The 18,474-nt window shown below is 40.6% G+C and overlaps 1 protein-coding gene across 4 annotated transcripts in view; it reads left to right on the top strand.

The window, feature by feature from the left end:
- Positions 1–14,483: 14,483 nt before the first annotated feature.
- Positions 14,484–18,474, top strand: part of clstn1 (calsyntenin 1) — a 57,070-nt gene continuing 53,079 nt past the window's right edge. For 3 of the 4 annotated variants that reach the window (XM_017708438.2, XM_017708430.2, XM_017708412.2), the window contains exon 1: positions 14,484–14,788. In XM_017708438.2, the coding sequence (XP_017563927.1) occupies positions 14,707–14,788 (82 nt within the window). In that variant the 5' untranslated portion in view covers positions 14,484–14,706. The remainder of the gene's footprint in view (positions 14,789–18,474) is intronic. The other variant, XM_017708421.2, reaches the window with a different exon arrangement.

The following is an 18,474-nucleotide window of genomic DNA, read 5'->3' as shown; positions in this document are numbered from 1 at the left end:
ACTATTAGCCTGTGTGATGTAAAGTAACATGCAAACCTCCAGCGGAGTGAAAGTACAAATCAGAATAGAGCAACTGATTCATTTTGTTTTGTTCCTCATCTGATTCTCCAGTGTTTGTTTCATTATGACACAGCCTACATGTCATACTAACTACTGCCTAAAAATACACTTTTGTGTATTCAGAATATTTTGAAAAATACATTTGAATTGTACCAACATAAAAAAATCTAATTGTGGTGAAATTTAAGATTTCATGATGCATCAAATCATTTCCTTTAGAATCATGACTGAATCAAATCATTGTGAGATAGAATCACGGTACATGTGTATTGAGTCATGTGACAACACTGAGATAAGATTTTCTGGCAAGATCGTTGATCAGAGAACACAATGTGCAAAGTAGCTCAAGTCGTTCTCAGAAAAATATACCAAAATAAATCTTACAGGATGTCATTATGACAACAGACTCCCACAGTCATGTTTTTTCCTCATCCTCTCTGCATGCTTTGGCTCGGTCTCTTGTGCCCACTTTCTTTTCCTGGTGGCGAAATGATCTCATCTGGACAACACACGTTACTTTCCCTTTCCAGCCTAATTTTAGAGTGACAGGTTTCCACAGCAGCCAGTTTCTTCAGAAAGCCTGGACAGAAATCACAGCTAAAAAATTTTATCTGTCTTTAAGTGCCTGTGCTGGTTCTCAAGTGCAGGCCTACAGAATGAGCACTTAACTAGCCTGCAATCATCACAACATCTCTTTAGTTAAACATTATATAAATATGAATCACTGTAAACTGTAATTCAGTGACTGAAATGAGTGGACTGGCCTGGCCTGTCTTAGCACAGTGTGCTGTCCAGCCTACATCCCTCTCTTACCCACCCAGGACCTAGTGGGGGAAGCTGGAGCAGGCCCAGCGCTCTTCCCCCTCTTTAACTTCACCCACTCACCATATGACTGACTTGCAGTATAACTAAGGCAACAGAATCCTCTCTTCCTGTTTCTGGCTAGCAGCTTTTCTCATAGACCAATTAAACACAGTCGCAAACTGACCACATCGGCTCCATCTGCACTGCACTCCCAATCTCTTTCATTCATGTTCACCAGCTATGAGATCAATTGACTAACATGCACTGGTGATTTCTTTGCACCTGTTTTTAGTTTTGTTTACACTATTTAAAAATGCGGCAATCCATTCACACTGTTTGAACACATTTGATTTTTTTACATGTTAACAGATGCTAAACTAAGTTTTTTCTTTTTCTGTTATCAGGTTTCTGGATTGTAGATGGAGGACATTTTTGACAACAGTTATGATTTGTTAAATGGTTGAGGGCACAAAAATAAGGTCACATATATGGACGTTATAAGGACTATATCGCTGTTGTTGGATCAAAACTTCATATCTCCAAAATGGTAACTTTAGAGCAAAAGAAAAAACCATATTTTACTTTCAATGTAAGTCAATCGAGCCAGATGTTTTTCCAAGTCATTTTGGGCCATCTCTTTTGGTCCGTTCATCACGCACAGTGTAAAGGGCAACAGGTATTTTCAAATCATGCCAAAACTGAAAGATTTAATTTTTATATGATCATTTTCTGACCACTCTATATTCCCTAGAAATAAACAGGCTGTTTTTAAGACTGAAATGTGACAATTAGCTGTGTTCTAATTGGTTGTATTGTGACTCATTCAAAAAAATGTCCTGAATGAAAAACTGAGTAGGCAAATGTATGAAAGTGGTTGTTTTTTGTGACATCACAAAAACAATGATTTCTAGGCCAGCTGTTTTTGCAGCTTATTTTCCGTATATTGACTGGGGAGTAAAGAGTACATTTTGAAACTTGCAAACTGTATGAATAATTCTTACATACTACATTAAAACCTTCTTATTTCAACACGGTGGGAAAAAAATACCCCTTTCCATATATAGGCCCTTTGAAAAACAAACAAAAAAAAACAATATAGGGAGTAGTATGCAAGTATGGATAGATGGCTGAGTGTGTGTTGTGCTCTCATTGAGTGCACTTTGGTCGCATGCCAGAGTAGCAATGACCCTTTCAATAGTGCTGCCCATACAGAGCAGTAAAGGGCCCTATCCCTTAAGTGTCCTAACCTCTATAGGGGAGTGTGGGGGAGAATGTCTCAGGGGGGTGCTTTTTGCAGGTGAGTGATGGGGGGCTACGTGAGGCAGCAGTAGTGTAGACCTTTTCCCTGCTCTGTTCTGGATTGTGGAAGAAAGCCGTGCTTTGAGCTGCAGAGGCGTGAACTGGGACATCAGGAGAGCCCTTTTATAGAGGTCAGGGATCAATGTCTTTAAAATGCAATTGTCAAAGCCACTCCATCAGCACACTGCCTGCATCAAAGTCACATGCAGCCCATATGGAGAAATTCCCAGTCAGTATTTGTACGAGGCACATGAGAAACTACTTAACGTTTCACCATATTACAGTGTTTTAATCAGTGGTGGACAGTAACTAAGTAAATGTAATTAGTTTCTGTACTTAAGTAGTTTTTTTCGTGTATCTGTACTTCACTGAAATATTTCCATTTTGGGCGACTTTTTACTTTCACTCCACTACATTTCAAAGTCAAATATCTTACTTTTTACTCCACTACATTTTGAGAAATCTGTTGTTCCTTTTGGTTTTTGTGTGTATAAAAATGTAACATGTCAAAACAAAAGAAGCGCAAAGCATCATACCGACCCAGTGCAGCACACGGTTCAACGTCAGTGCAGCAGTGTAAAAATACATATGTCTACCTAAATGATGGAACTAACCTAACTTTGTGTAAACAGACCACAGTATAGAAATATGTACACATATGCAGTCGTGACTGGCATGTTTCTTTTTTTCTGAATTCATACAAACACTTTCATTTTATAGTAAATTAGTTTGGGTTAGTTTATGTTTATGAACAGAGACCTGCAGGTCAATATAGTAAAGGAAAACTTCTCTGTGATCCTAAGTTTAAAACAAGTTTTTATTCAGCTTGTAACTAAGTTCTAAAGTAATCTTAAACTGAAACTTTGCTTGTTTGTAAAAGTGATTTCAGAGCCACTCGGTTCTCCCTGATGGAAACTGTTTGCTTTCAGTGTTTTGTGCTTATGATCATTTTAATACACGTCAGCGTCACTAATTAATGACGTTCTATTAAAAGACTGGTTTACCAAGAGAGACACTGCAGGAGTTTCACGTAAAATGACTTCATGAAGTGAGTCTTGTTATAAAAATGATAACAGGACATCAGAGCCATAATTAATCTTTTAGTACTTTTACTTTCGATACTTAAGTACATTTGAAGGCAAAAACTTTTGTACTTTTACTCAAGTTGAGGTCTAGATTAAGTTTTTTTATTTTTTTTTTACTTATTTATATAATTTTGACCGGCGTCACCACTTACATTGTGGGAAAATTTCATGATGAAATAACCAATAGAAAGGTTTTGGCTTGGATTTTGCTGGAGACTGCATTGTACCACTTTACATATTAACATCACAGGAAAAAGCTCCAGCCAAACGGTTTCTTCTATGGAATCATTCCACAGAACTTTTTCTGGAAAGACAGTAAAAAATTTCTCGATTTAACTTAAAGGTGCAGTGTATAAGATTTAGTGGCATCTAGCAGTGATGCACATTGCAACCAACTCAATATCCCTCCTTCACCCCTCCATCTCTAAGCATGTAGTACAACCTGTCATGTTTTTGCTTCTTTGACAATTATACCCCTGATTACTTTTTCTTGCACTGAATAATAAGTACATGGAGATTCAAATGGAGGTTAAACATCGCAATGGCTGTCCAGCACCAACTTCATAGCTCCGACTCAGGGGTGTCCCGGCTTTTTTTTTTTAATCTATATACTGAGGAGCACTTTGCACAATTTTTTAGTTCATATTGCTTCATCCTAGCGGGAGTTATTGCAGAATATTCAGGGCCTCTTTAAAGTGAATCTCCTCCTTTTGTCACAATTTGGGTTTTCAAACATCTCACCACACAAAATGGTTAGCCAGCACCAGCAGCAACCACTGATTCTTCTTCTTTCTACATTGCTATAGTGCTATCACCAAATTCAAGCTGCCATTTCAATCTAAAAATGCCAAAGGCACTCACTAGAGCCAGTGTTCATTGGTTCATTGGTTCATGGACATTCTGGGCTACTGTAGAAACATGGTGGTGCAACATGGTGGCCTCTGCTGAAAGAGAATTCCCCATGTGGATATGAAGGGCTCATTCTAAGCTAGAGAAAACACAATTATTTGTAGTTACAGGTGATTATACACTAAGGAAAGCATGGTTTTGTTGACCATATTCCACTTCCGCTAATAGATCCCCCTAATTCGTACACACTGCACCTTTAATGTTGATGATGTGATATTGAATATAATAATACAGTCATTTAAATTTCAATGGTGATGAAATGTTCATACAAGGTTATGGGCAACTGCCACATCTTCATATCTTCATAACAAAGTATTGGTAAAGGAAAATCAGAATCCTTTATTGATCCCAGAGGGAAACTGCAGTTGTTACAGTTGAAACCATTTATGTAAAAGAATAAACACTTTAGTAATTTAAAACAAAAGAGAAAAAGAAATTTGCAAGATGCACACATGATTTAACTTCTTATGAATACAGTAAAAAGCTACATGAATCAAGCTAGGATGGTGAACAATGAATAGAAGCTTCCACCATTTTACACGATCCAATAATGCAGGATGCTAATTAGTAGCTATTCACTTTCACGTCCTTTCATAACCTTCCTTTATGAGTCATAAGATCAGTAACAGCTCTAATAACGCACGCTCTGTTCAGTTCCCTTGATTACTTTTTACATTTTCCAGCTATTGCATTCAGAGCATCTTATTAATGTTCTGCCTAATATGATCTCCAGGCCTGGTGGGATCGACACAGAATGCGGTTTCTGTCTTCAAGTCTGACACACTCAGTCAAGCCTACTTATCTCTGAGGACCCTCCTGCCAAACGGCAGATGAAGATGTTCTCCACAGCAGAGTAACAACACCGCAGCACAGCGCAGCAGTGAGATTGGCAGCTCTCTGACAGCTTCGTCTCGTCTATCTGTCTGCGTCTGTGACGGCTTTGCACAACCAGCCATCTCCAGCGGCAACGAACATTTCCCAAGATAAACAGTAAATGGGGTAGTACGACACTTTTTAAGCACAACAATTTGAATTATTACAGAGGCCCCTGAAAGATGTTCTTTGCTTTTGTGTTCCCTAGATGAAAAAATATCAAACCAAACTGACTCATCAAGCAACTTGAAGCCTCAGAAATTAATAAATGAAAAGCGTATGTACAGCTTTTTGTCCTCAGAACACTGTCTGGTTGCTTCTTCAGAAATATGGCATTCCTTCAAAAGAAACAGGCTGCAGTGATTGCTGAATGTAAGATAGTGCTCTGCTTTGAGGAAGCGCAGGTTTAATAAGTAAGTGACCTTGAGAAGTAATGCTCTGGACTGCTTTTCATGGGGAGTGAAGACTGCAATGAGAGAAGCATAAGGTAGGGCCTTTGAAGCTCTGCTGTTGAATATGCATGAAATAGACTGCAGGCAGAGCCATTGTGAAGTGCTCAGCCTCCACAGTCTACAGGTCTCAGTACCTCCATAATACTGTGAAGACATCCTCCAGTGTTTAGTTTTTGATTATCATCGGCCCGAAACTGAAAATGTGTGATTTAATAAGAGAATATGATGTGAGGTAAAGCTCCCGAGGCAAACGTCATGCGTTTGTAAACTTATGAAAGAAAGATAAGGAGAAGCATTGAATAGTGCTTTTCTTCTATTTCTGAAATGACTTTGCACTCAGATTTTGCATATCAAGCAGCAAGCGCTGCTGAGTGATCTCATTATGGTAATGCACACAGTCTAAATAATAAGCAGATTTATTTTGAGCACTACTTTTAAATCATTACCGTTGGGGGTTACCCTCTCATCCAGGGGTGCCCAATCCTGGTCTTGGAGATCTATCAACCTAAAGGATTTACTCCAAGACTCCTAGCTCTGTTACTCAGATGCTCCTAAAGGCCTTCATTACCTGGATCAGGGTTGGAGCTAAACTCTGCAGGGTGGTAGATCTCCAGGACACCTGGAGGGTGGCAGATCTCCAGGACCCCTGATCTACTCTGTATCTTTTACTCACGCTTGCCACTGGAGCAGCAAGAGTGGACAAACCATTGCTATGAATATCCATGTTAATGCTTTCTCATAGTAGCCTTAAAATGCAATGTTCACCATGTACCTCATTGCTCACTAGCAGCTAAACGGAGACAGAACATATCACACACAGAGAGCCAGTGGTTAATCTCTGATGAAAACGTCCGAGTGGATTTCCATTCTGCTGATGGAATGGCCACTAAGAAGGGTTGCAAAAAAAAAGGCTACTCAGGGCTGGCTCTATTTTTTTAGGTGTCCCCATCTCACCTGCTGATGAACTAATAACGATGACAATCACAAGCTGTCTAAATTATATACATCATAACTGGATACTGTATATTGCTGAACATTTATTAATTTAAATTAGAGATAACCTTCTCAGCATTCCTGATCCAGGGGTCTCTCTATCATGCATTTCTTGTTTTCCCATCTAACTTTAAGCTTAGCTGAATCAGTGGTGAGAGCGTTGCTTCTGTGCAGTTAACTGCTGTTGTAAAACGAGTTACACTCGTCTGTGTTTTGTTTAGTGAAGCTGAATCTTAGTCAGAAAGGCTGTTTAATTTGTACCTGCTTCATTAATCAGACCCTCAGATCCACTACTTCCTGTTACCCAGCTACAAGCCAGTATGAATGACATAACATTAACACCATAAAAAACGAAACAGACCTTCAACTTTAAGCTTTTTCTCTTCATCGTTTCCGGTATTTCAGCTCCAAATGTGTACTAATGTTTTTGAGAGATAATTGAGCATTTAATTTCCTCCCCTCACTCACACATCTTGCTATTTTATGTGCTGATAATTTACTGTAAATATTTCAAGAAGGTAATAAGAACATGTTAATACACTTGAACAAAGGACACATCTGCTTTGTTGACAATTATGTTGAGCCCAGTTTGGTTAATTGTGTTTTAGCATTCGAGGAAGACTGTAATAATAATAATAATAATAATTAGTAAAGAACATTTACACTATGTGAACATTTAAGAGGTTCTTTAGGGAACCAAAAGGGTTCTATGGCAGAGCTCAAAAACCCTTTTTGGGGCATTTTTTGTAAAGTGCTGTTGCTGTTGTATGTGTAGCATCTTTCTTACTCAGAAACACAAAGTGATGTGCTTCACAAATAGAACATGCATAAATTCAATAAATGAAAGTAATAACAAAATAATGGCTAACATTACTTGAAAGCAGAGACAATGTTCTAATCTCCTAAAGCTTTTCTACAAAAACTAATAACTACCACATTAAATGAAGTAAACGAAATGAGCCAGATATCATAACAGACAAAGATAACAACTCAATGAATGCATTTAAAGCACAACACCAGGTGAATATGTATTATGGCCTGAGGGCATGTTTGCTGTGTTGCTGTTAATGTGCAGTGAATTTGTTCCCCATTCTGCTTAATGCAAACTTAGAAAGCCTGAAGACATTCTAACTGCTCAGAAGTTTATGATTCTGACATTACAAAGTTTTACTACACTGCAGTAATAATGATCTCTCTTCCTCTTCTCACTTACTCTCCTCCTCTCACTCTCCCTCTGTTTGTACCTCTGAGACAAACACACACACACACGCACGCACAGGAACCAAAATAACTAGACTATTTTGAAGTATATTGCTGCAGGCAAAGGCCCCAGCCAAAAAAATTAATAAATAAAATCCCTGCGTGGCTGAAGGAAGGTGAGGAACTAGAGAATTAGAGGAACAGCACTGAAGCTTTAAGATTTAACTTTGCTTGCCTTCGCTCTATTAACACGAAGAATCCAATCTTTACATCGCATTATCTCTGTGAGGAACCTCCTAAGGAACTGGGGGCTTCAAGTTCACTGCCAGGTTTATGTCAATGACTTATCCGAAAGCTAGAAGTAGCTTTTGAAGTGTGTTCTACTCTTCGGTTACGTGAAGTCATTGGTATACCTGTCAGGTGCTCTCGTTCAGCCGCCTGTGAAAGAGATGGTTTCATTGCAACTGCACTCACTGGAGAAGTAAAAGAAGAGATGAAACATTGAAGGGTTGGGATCATACCGTAAACAAATCCTCAGGTGGGCATCCTTAGAAGATCTAAGAGTGGTGTGAAACTTCTTGACGTTCTGACGGATGCACTGACCACATCTTTCTGAAGAACTAGGCCTACACTAAAAACAAAGTTCATTTGGGGTGATGCTACAGGAGAACGCTGTGGTTCAATTTTGGCCCATTCCTCTTGGACAATTGTCCAAAACGTTATGAGGGTCGCTCTGCTGGACTCACAAACCTTCAGAAATTTTGAATGGGATTCTGTAGGCCGTGCTGGCACCCTCACCATCTGTGTAAAAACTTGAGTTACTTTTGGCTACTTCGGGGTCATTGTTGAAATGTCAGATTTCACCCCAGATATAGTTTCTTGGGACTGAATTCTCTACTAATATCTACTGGTACATCGCCCCATTCATGTTTTCTTCACGCAGCCGTATTTCATGATGCTCTCTCCTCCATTCTAGTTTTGTTTCATCTGACGAGAATACACTGTTCCAAAACCATTCTGATTTGTCTAATGTACAAATTTTGGACACATTTCCCCACGACTCCCGAGGTTGTTCTCTCTGTGACTGTTGTTACTGACATTTTCAAGACTGTTTGCAATGTTTTTAAATTGCTAATGGCTTCGGTCTAAGAGCATGTTGGGAAATCTGGCGCAGCACACCTTATCCAGTAATTCCATAAAATTTTCACTTTAATATTATCAAATCAGTTGTTTTGCCAGTGTAAGGGGGAGCGAGGAGGCGGACGCACACGCTGAGATAAGCGAGATTTATTACAGGCAAATCCAGGGTCGTGGTCAGAACAGTCCAGGGTCAATGAGCCGACACGTACAGAGTTGGGGTAAGACATAACAAAGACTAGAATCAACACAACCAAAGACCAGGTACAAAGACACGATACAAAGGTACAAAGACTGGCAAACGGAAGGGGCAAACACAGGGCTTAAATACACGGAACAATGAGGGACAGGTGATAACAATCAGGGGCGGAGTTACAAGACCAAAACATGAGCACATGGACAGGACTGGGAGGAGCCAACCGTGACAGCCAGGCATGTTTAAAGTCTTTCCTATGGCTCTAGTCCAGGGGTCAGCAACCCAAATGGTAAGAAGAGCCATTTAATGCTTTCACCAAAAATCAAATCACCTTGAGAGCCACATTTTATGTCCATTTTATTATCTTGGCTGTAAATATGTCTCAGTAACTTACATGCTAATGTACTAGTGTAGACTAACAAATATAAATGAAAACGCAACCTTTCCTTGTCTCTGCTTTCAGCTTTACCTCAGCTATAGATGCTTTTCTTGCATCTCTAGCAGGAAATATTTCCTCAAAAGTAGAAAAATGTCTCTCAGATTTGGACTTTTTGCGAGGCTGAAGTCAGCTGCTCTTTAGCCAGCTTCTTGTTCAAACTTTCCCGTTCCACCTTAAACAACGCCTGAGGCGCCAGAATGTAACTGTTGCACAGTTTAAGATGGAAATTCGAGCAAGGAAATGACTTTAGCTCCACGACTTTTTAGTGTTTGACAGTTTTTTGTATAAAAAACACATCCAGAAACCATATAGATGCAAATAAATCAATTTGTTTCCAATTTATCGATCTTAGTCTGACACGTATCGCGTCATCTTTTCGTTAGCTAGCTAACTACTAGCTTAGCGAGATTGTTCTCTGTGTTGCTATGGTGACCAGCAGCCTGCGGTCCAACCTTCAAGTTAAAGGATGGCGAATCAGCGGTTATGAGCATTTAAGACAAGCAGGATTTTTTTATTTTTTACTTAAAAACTACCTTTTATTTCTACCTAATTCTGCTGAGGAGCTGCAACAGGGCAGTAAATGAGACATATGCGGCTCCGGAGCCACATGTTGCCGAACCCTGCTTTGGAGGTTTAATAACGTTGCCCTTAGGAAGCTCCTTCACTTTCTCCATGTTTGCAGCTTATTAGGTGAAATCTTCTCAATCACTGCATCTTTTTATTGACACCAGGTGCAATCTGCATTTAACATAATGTAAAATACTTGTTTACTGTCTGTGCACCTCCAAACTAAGAACTATTCAGGAATCTTTCTTTTTAGTGTAGACACCTTATGCAAAGTCCTCTAGTGAAGAAGTGCTGTCTCAGACATTGTCCTTTCCTCACCATAGAGCAGCCACAATGAGCTCAATACTCTCCAGAGAAATAGACATCTGTGGGGGTTCAAGGGGGCTCCCACTCTTTCTCAGCCAGTTTGTCTTTTGCCAGAAGGAAACAAATGCTCTTTGTGTTGAGTTCTAGCCACTGACCAGAGACGGTCCCAGTTCATAGAGCCAGCCGTCTATTGTGTGCCCTGTGTGTTCAGTTCATGACTAATACTGAAACAGGCCTCACATTTATTTAAATGATATTTTGCTCAAAATCTTTATCTTTACATGGTTTTCTGCAGTTTCACCCACTTTCGCTCTTCAGTTCTCTTAATGGGAACATGTTCCAGAATTGTCAAAGTAGAACAATGACTGTCAGTCACGATCACTGCCCTTTGACCTTATTCTGTGCTGATGAATATTTGCAGCAGTGGTGCTGCGTTCACTCATGGGTTGTGCAGACTTTTAGTTTGAAATTCATGCTTTATTAACTACGTATTAAAATCAGATCAAATGTTTCATGTGCCAATACATTTAGTATGAAAAAAATGAAGGAAAAAAAACGGATTGGCTTAAAGTGGTGGTGTTTTGTGTAGTTGTGACTTGGATGAGCTTCTAACACCACTCTTTAGAATTTTTTGATTTCATGTCATTTTAATACTTTTATTCACAATCCAATTTGAATTTCATTTAGTAATATATTATACATGACAAGCTCACTTCTTACCCTTATACGTCATCAATACAAAATATTCAGATTTCTGCTCATGAGCTCAGAGAATAGGACCAAAAGAAATTTAAAGGGCTTGTATCCTACATTTTGCTTTCATCATGTCATTTTTGCTATGTTATGCATAAAAAAAGCTGTAACTGACCTTTTCCCAATCTTTCTTATTCTCTTTATTCATTAGAATTAAACAGGTTGCTTTTGTTACTGTGCCTTTAAACCTTTTTATATGTAGAAGACCTCCGTTCTGATTGGCTGCCCTGTATCGTGCCTTATTCAAAAAGCCATCTGGACTGAAACACTCCTTGTAACTTTAGTGTGAATGGGCGGAGCTAAACCGATATAGGTGGATATACTTAAACTAAATAAGTGTTTATATGTAAATGTGTTGGCAATTGTGACATCACAAAAGCAGTGAACTTAAATCAGACTGCTTTTGCAGTATAACTTCATTATATGAACTGGGGAGTGAACTGAATGTTATGAAATGTGAACAAACATTACTTACTACATCAAACTCTTTTATTTAATAAAAAATAAAATAAATAAAGCAAAAAATAATTAGGTTTCCCAGATATAGGCGGCTTAGCATTTCTGATAATGGGCATTAACGGGTCAGCGAACACAGTATAATCTGAAATATAATAACATACAAGCATGATCTTTGTATCTGATATTGGTCAGTGATTACAGAAGCTCTGAGCATCATTACAGGAACAAATCTAAGTGCCAAAATCATATATTGAGGATGTCTGATATTCCATTGGCACTAAAACAGCTACTGAGCAGCTCTGCAAGTTGAGAATGGATGAGTCTTCACAGCAGGAGCAGTGCAAAGGTGAAGGTGACATCAAGAACCATAAATTACCCACTAAACAATGTCAAATATTTCACTGGCTAACTTTATTTTAGTATCTGCCTTGCAGTACGGCATGCCTTACATTCTTATATAGTGGTATAAATATAGCCCCATTCCCAGGCTACAGAATCTGTTAACAAAACATTTTCTTTCAGCTGCAGGAAATTGTTGCAACATGTGTTTCCTGCATACAGTTTCAGCTTTTGCATTTTTACAGCACACAATCTCATAAATTAAGCTATTAAATAATAAACAAAACAATATTTAATAATAAAAACAAAAGCAAAACCTAGTTAAACATAATATTATCTAAATTCCACCGATTTTTTCAGATTTTCTGCAAAAATCAGTCATTAAGATATACACAACGTCAGTTAGAGTAGTTTCTTATGTAATGCTACCTTCTGGAGAAACAGTGGTTCACAGTGGTGGTGATAGGAACCAGAAGTCTGAAGAGTTTAATGCCTCAACAAGACAGAATTGATTACATGAAATGGTTATAAATTCACTGCCTGATGCCTGAGACATTGTTTTACGATAGTTGAGAAGATTTTGGCACAAAACATATTTTTAATACATTCACAGTGGAGTAGAACATGCAAGGTGCTGTGAGGCAATAAAGAAAAGCTTTTTTTCTGATTTACTAATATTTTACTATTACCAGCAACATCATAACCCAAGGCTCCTGTTGTGCTACTGTAAAATTAAAAATGACCACTGTAAATGGACTGCATTTGTCTGCATCTAACGTTATATAGATGTTGAGACCCCTGGTTCCCATCGCCGCAGTTAAGAAATCTGAGTCAGTAAGTTTCTCCATCAATACACTATTTCATATGTAACCACTTTGAACGACTCTGTTTCTCAACAGCTGAACTGCGCAGAAATGTGAAAAATCAATGGAATTCCCCTTTTAACGCTTCCACCTTCCGGCGTCATCATTTTATTTCGTGCTCTCTGGCTAGATTAAAGATGGCCCGAGTATTTCTTTACTACGTGAGTGAGCTGCCATCTCTGAAATAGACCACTGTGCAGTCAGTGATAACAGCAATGTTCAGAACAACAATACAAGCTGGCCAAGGGCCAAGATTTGGACAGCAACATGTCGGAAGTATTCAACACAAGTCAGAATGGATACGGATGAGGATCAGTGAAGATGGGTCGAAATCATCGCTACACATTTAATCACTTGCCCCTTACACAGCATTAAAGTGTTACAGTCCACTGCCGCAGACCGCTACACGACCTGATAAACAACCCACTATCAGCGTGCCGGCTCACGCTAACCGGATTAGAAAATATCAGGCCTGCTGCTTTTATTCCTGCGCTGCGTGTCCCTCCTTCCCTCCCTCCTTCCCTCAGTGTGAGAGATCAGCCTGCGCCCACAATAACAGCCGTGACGTCACCAAGCGCGTAGCTCCCTTTGGATAGAGAGAGAGAGAGAGAGAGAGAGAGAGAGAGAGAGAGAGAGAGAGAGAGAGATTGGAGCAGAGTTGAGAGTGAGAGAGAGACCAGAGGAGAGAGAGAGAGCTGAACTGAGCGAGCGAGTGAGTGATAGAGAGAGCAGAGCTGAGTGAGAGAGAGAGAGAGAGAGATGAGCTGAGTGAGTGAGAGAGAGAGCTGAGTTGAGAGAGAGAGAGAGAGAGAGAGAGAGCTGAGTGAGTGAGAGAGAGAGAGAGAGAGAGAGAGAGAGAGAGAGAGAGAGCTGAGTGAGTGAGAGAGCTGAGCTGAGCTGAGTTGAGAGAGAGAGAGAGAGAGAGAGCTGAGTGAGTGAGAGAGAGAGAGCTGAGTGAGAGAGAGAGAGAGAGAGAGAGAGAGAGCTGAGTGAGAGAGAGAGAGCTGAGTGAGTGAGAGAGAGAGAGAGAGAGAGCTGAGTGAGAGAGAGAGAGAGAGCTGAGTGAGTGAGAGAGAGAGAGAGAGAGACAGAGAGAGAGAGAGAGAGAGCTGAGCTGAGAGAGAGAGAGCTGAGTGAGTGAGAGAGAGAGAGAGAGAGAGCTGAGTGAGTGAGAGAGAGAGCTGAGTTGAGAGAGAGAGAGAGAGAGAGAGAGAGAGCTGAGTGAGTGAGAGAGAGAGAGAGAGAGAGAGAGAGAGAGAGAGAGAGAGAGCTGAGTGAGTGAGAGAGCTGAGCTGAGCTGAGTTGAGAGAGAGAGAGAGAGAGAGAGCTGAGTGAGTGAGAGAGAGAGAGCTGAGTGAGTGAGAGAGAGAGAGAGAGAGAGAGCTGAGTGAGAGAGAGAGAGCTGAGTGAGTGAGAGAGAGAGAGAGAGAGAGAGCTGAGTGAGAGAGAGAGAGAGAGCTGAGTGAGTGAGAGAGAGAGAGAGAGAGACAGAGAGAGAGAGAGAGAGAGCTGAGCTGAGAGAGAGAGAGCTGAGTGAGTGAGAGAGAGAGAGAGAGAGAGCTGAGTGAGAGAGAGAGAGAGAGCTGAGTGAGTGAGAGAGAGAGAGAGAGAGACAGAGAGAGAGAGAGCTGAGCTGAGTGAGAGAGAGAGCTGAGTGAGTGAGAGAGAGAGAGAGAGAGAGCTGAGTGAGTGAGAGAGAGAGAGAGAGCTGAGTGAGTGAGAGAGAGAGAGAGAGAGAGAGAGAGAGAGAGCTGAGCTGACTGAGTGAGCAAATGAGGGAGTGAGTGAGTGAGAGAGACTGAAGCGGAGAGCAGAACAGCGGTGGCGGCGGCAGCCATCTTAGAACTACCGCTGTAACCGAGCCCCGCATCTTCTGGATATTTTCATCACCGAGTGAATAACAGCGTCGAGCGGGGAAGAAAAGGGGAGCGATATCAGCGGTTCAGCCTCTGGCCTTTCAGAAGAAGACGGGATGCGGGTCCGCGGGTGTAACTCTGTCTGCTCCGCAGTCGGACTGCTGCTCGCTGTGCTGTGCGCGGCGGAGGCGGCTAAAGGTAAGAGCTGCTGAGATTTATCTCTGTTAACGCTGCCCGGCCCGGACAGCCCGGACAGCCCTCACACCGCGTCCCCGCCGGGGGGAAGGCCTTAAACTGTGGCGTGTTGACGAAAGGGCGTCTGAAGGAGGTGTAGAGCTCCTTCGGTGATGCCCTGGATGTCCTAACAGTGTAATGACCACAGTCTGAAAATCCACTGTGTGGATGTTGCTGTTGTGAGTGTTGGTGTTTTGGATGTTGGTGTTGTGAGTGTTGGTGTTTTGGATGTTGGTGTTGTGAGTGTTGGTGTTTTGGATGTTGGTGTTGTGAGTGTTGCTGTTGTGAGTGTTGGTGTTGTGAGTGTTGGTGTTCTGAGTGTTGCTGTTGTGAGTGTTGTTTTGGATGTTGGTGTTTTGCATGTTGTTGTAATACAGCAGTCTGCTTGGTGAAGAATGCTCAGATGAAAATGGCCCATAGCTCTTTTTTATTTTCTGTCCAGGCACCTGTTTTGCTTCTAAATTCGCTTTTTATTCGTCCAGCCTGGTTAAAGTGTCCATCCTGAGCAGTTGAGACTACACCCTACAGCCTTCAGCCGGGCTCTAGCCTTTAGCAGGGAAAACACAGGGAGATTCAGTCCTTCTTTTTCATTTTTCAGTTTTTCTCTGCCGTTTGTTGGTGTATTCTCACAAACCCTGCCCTGTTTTACTCTAAACGTGCCCTCTCTGCTTTACTCATTGTTTTGCTGGTAGAGAGAAAGAGAGAGGTGGGGTCGTCATGATTGAGGAGGGGAAAAAATAAAGATTGTGCAGCAGCTTGTGAAGGGAAAGATCATATACGCATTGCAGATCCAGTGGAGAACAGTCTTATGAGAGGCATTTTAAAAATGCATGGGTATCGTGATGCCAGGCAGGGAGGCGGGATGTGTCTTGGAAGGGCATCGCTGCAGGTGCACAGAAATGGAGGAGGAGGAGGAAGAGCGCGAGGAAAAGGAGAGAAGGGTAGACTGACCACTGACTGACCACTGCGTTTGAGGACACCTCCACTGGTCCTCTGCGTCAGGACATCTTGTCCTGGAACGTTCCACATCTTTCTGGTTGCGTGAAGCGAAATAACAGTGCGCAGGAGAAGGTGCTTATGAAACATTGCCACCTAGGCTCACGCAGCCTTTTCTGTGTTTTGCCCCTTGGATATATGATCATAGAGGCCGTACCTCTTCACACGTCGCATTTCATGTTAAGCCAGGCGAAGGAAAGAAGCCAAGCACCAAGATAGATAGGATAGGGCTGCTTTTACAGGACTCGGCATATAATGGGCTGATGGGTGGCAATAATTGCCAAAGCATAATGTAGTTGCCATGTGAGGCAGCTGGGAATGCATGACCAGAGGCCACCAGTCAACATATTGGATAATTAACGAATTGTTGCGCCATCCTGCCACGGCACACTGCTCAATTCACTGCTCTCAAAACTTCTTATAGACCTGGATGTGCTGTTTCTTGTACATATTTTCCATTAGGAGTGTAATGGTTAAATGCATAATGTGTGATATATGAGTGCTTATGTTAACGTGTTACTGTTTCAACATTGTTAAAGTACATTATTTAAGACATTGAATTGGTACAGGAGAGCCTGATCCATTCAGACTGGTTTTGTAGCAGCGTAACAGCACAAAACCCGTGATTTGTAGTGCTGTAATCAAATGTGCTAGCCGTGCTAGAGGTCATGTTAGCCCTTACCTGACACCTTAGCTTTGAGCTATCACCCTAGCCACCTTACAAATGCTACAGATGTTACAATTTGTTCTGATACAGTACTATAAGTTGTATTATTACACCCATAAAGAGAATAGGCACAGTAAACCAGAATCACCTTTTGGCCATGTATACTTGAATATATTTGGAATTTGTCTTAGTAGAATTGGGGCATGCAAAAATATACTTTACAGAAACAGCTAGTACAGAAATAATGTGATTAGGTAGGAATGCACTGATAGGGGAATTGTGGACAGATGCCAACAACCAATGCTGTTTATATACCTTTCTGATGATGGTGACGTTCGTAAAATGTGTAACAGTATATTATAACACATTTACAAAGCATAGAAATCTACATCAAGTTGGATTAGTATATGTTATATATATATATATATATATATATATATATACACACACACACACACACACACACACACACACATACACACATTACGTTCAATGTACGTCAATGGAACAACTTTTTTCCAGGTCATTTCTTGGCCATTTATTTTGGTCCATTCTTCATGAAATTTACAATGTAAAGGGCCATAGGTATTTTCAAATGATGTCAAAAACAGAAAATCGGCAAAAATGGAGATACGAGGTTTTGTTCTGACAACAGCAAGATATATATGTATGTATGACATTAGTCTAGTACAAACATCTGTCCAATACTGACATTTTTCTTTTTTAGATATCATGCATCCTTACAAGGGTGTTATTAGGACCAAAAACATACATTATACCACATTTATTATCTGAAGTTTGGTTCCTTACTTTTGCACCTAACTCTCTCTTCGCTCTGTTTAGCTTCTGCAGAACATAAGAAGCAATCTTAGGACTGCAAATATGCTCAGCTGATTGACTACATTTGGCATAAAGGGGAAAATGTGCACATTTCTGAGTTCCTTTAAGACAGTCGTCAAGAACAGCCATTTCGTATGAGCCACAATAATAATCGTCACTCCTTTTTCAGTTTCCCACACGTTTTCACCGTCTGTGCAGGGATGTTGAAAACGTTCTTGATTTATTGCCATCTGTGGTGCTGTGTAAAAGAAGGAGTTTACTACCCTTGATGGTTTTGTCAGAGACTGTGTGTTTGAATAAGGCTGTTTGCTGCACCACACCTGCTCACTTTCCAACTGTTATCAGTACGTGAAAGCTACGGCTTAGACTAGGGCTGTTGTCCAGCTCAACCACATGTTTTATGGGTGTTTTACTTCACAGATGTATCTTGTTTTGGTTCATTGTGTTGGAATAATAATAAGAACAAATCTTGAGCAGCCACTGAAGGCCACCCATTCTGTGTTATTCATACCCCTCTCAGCCTTTATGAAAGAAGTCCACACTCTTTATTATGGTATAGTTTTCCATACTTCTCTCAGAACAGCATGGCTTCTCTCTTTCTTCGGGTGAGTGTGGTAAAAGATCTAGGCTGCTGAAGAATGACAAAATATAAAGATCTGGATAAAAAGCTTTTTACGCAATCATTGTGTCACTAGGATTTTACCTTAGACTTTCAGGTGTGTTTTGGGAAACAGCTTTGCTTCAAGGAGTGGTGGGTGCGCACCTGTTCTTATGAACGTTGAGTCACGTGATTGTGTGAATCATGTTGATGACGTGATGAGGGCTTTGATTGGCTGGTGATTTGTGGAAATTCACACTGGTTTGAGCTGGAGTGAGCAATATGGCAAAAATGGGACGCACAGTAGTGACAAAGTGATGCCTGTATTAGCATATATTTGCTAAAAATATACAAAGGACAGATGTTTAGATTTAACCGATATCTTAAACTGATATTTGATGGTGTATTTATTCTACAGAAGTTAAATGTCTGCATTCTGTTCCTGTTACTACGTTTGTGACCCAACACATATAAATGTTATTTCTTTGTATTGCTGGTCTAGGTATGTATAGTCACAGCTTTTACATTTTAAAAATGTTTATGTATTAG

The sequence above is a fragment of the Pygocentrus nattereri genome, chromosome 9 (genome assembly GCF_015220715.1).
Source record: "Pygocentrus nattereri isolate fPygNat1 chromosome 9, fPygNat1.pri, whole genome shotgun sequence".
NCBI lineage: Eukaryota > Metazoa > Chordata > Actinopteri > Characiformes > Serrasalmidae > Pygocentrus > Pygocentrus nattereri.
This window is presented reverse-complemented; position numbering and strand designations above follow the sequence as displayed.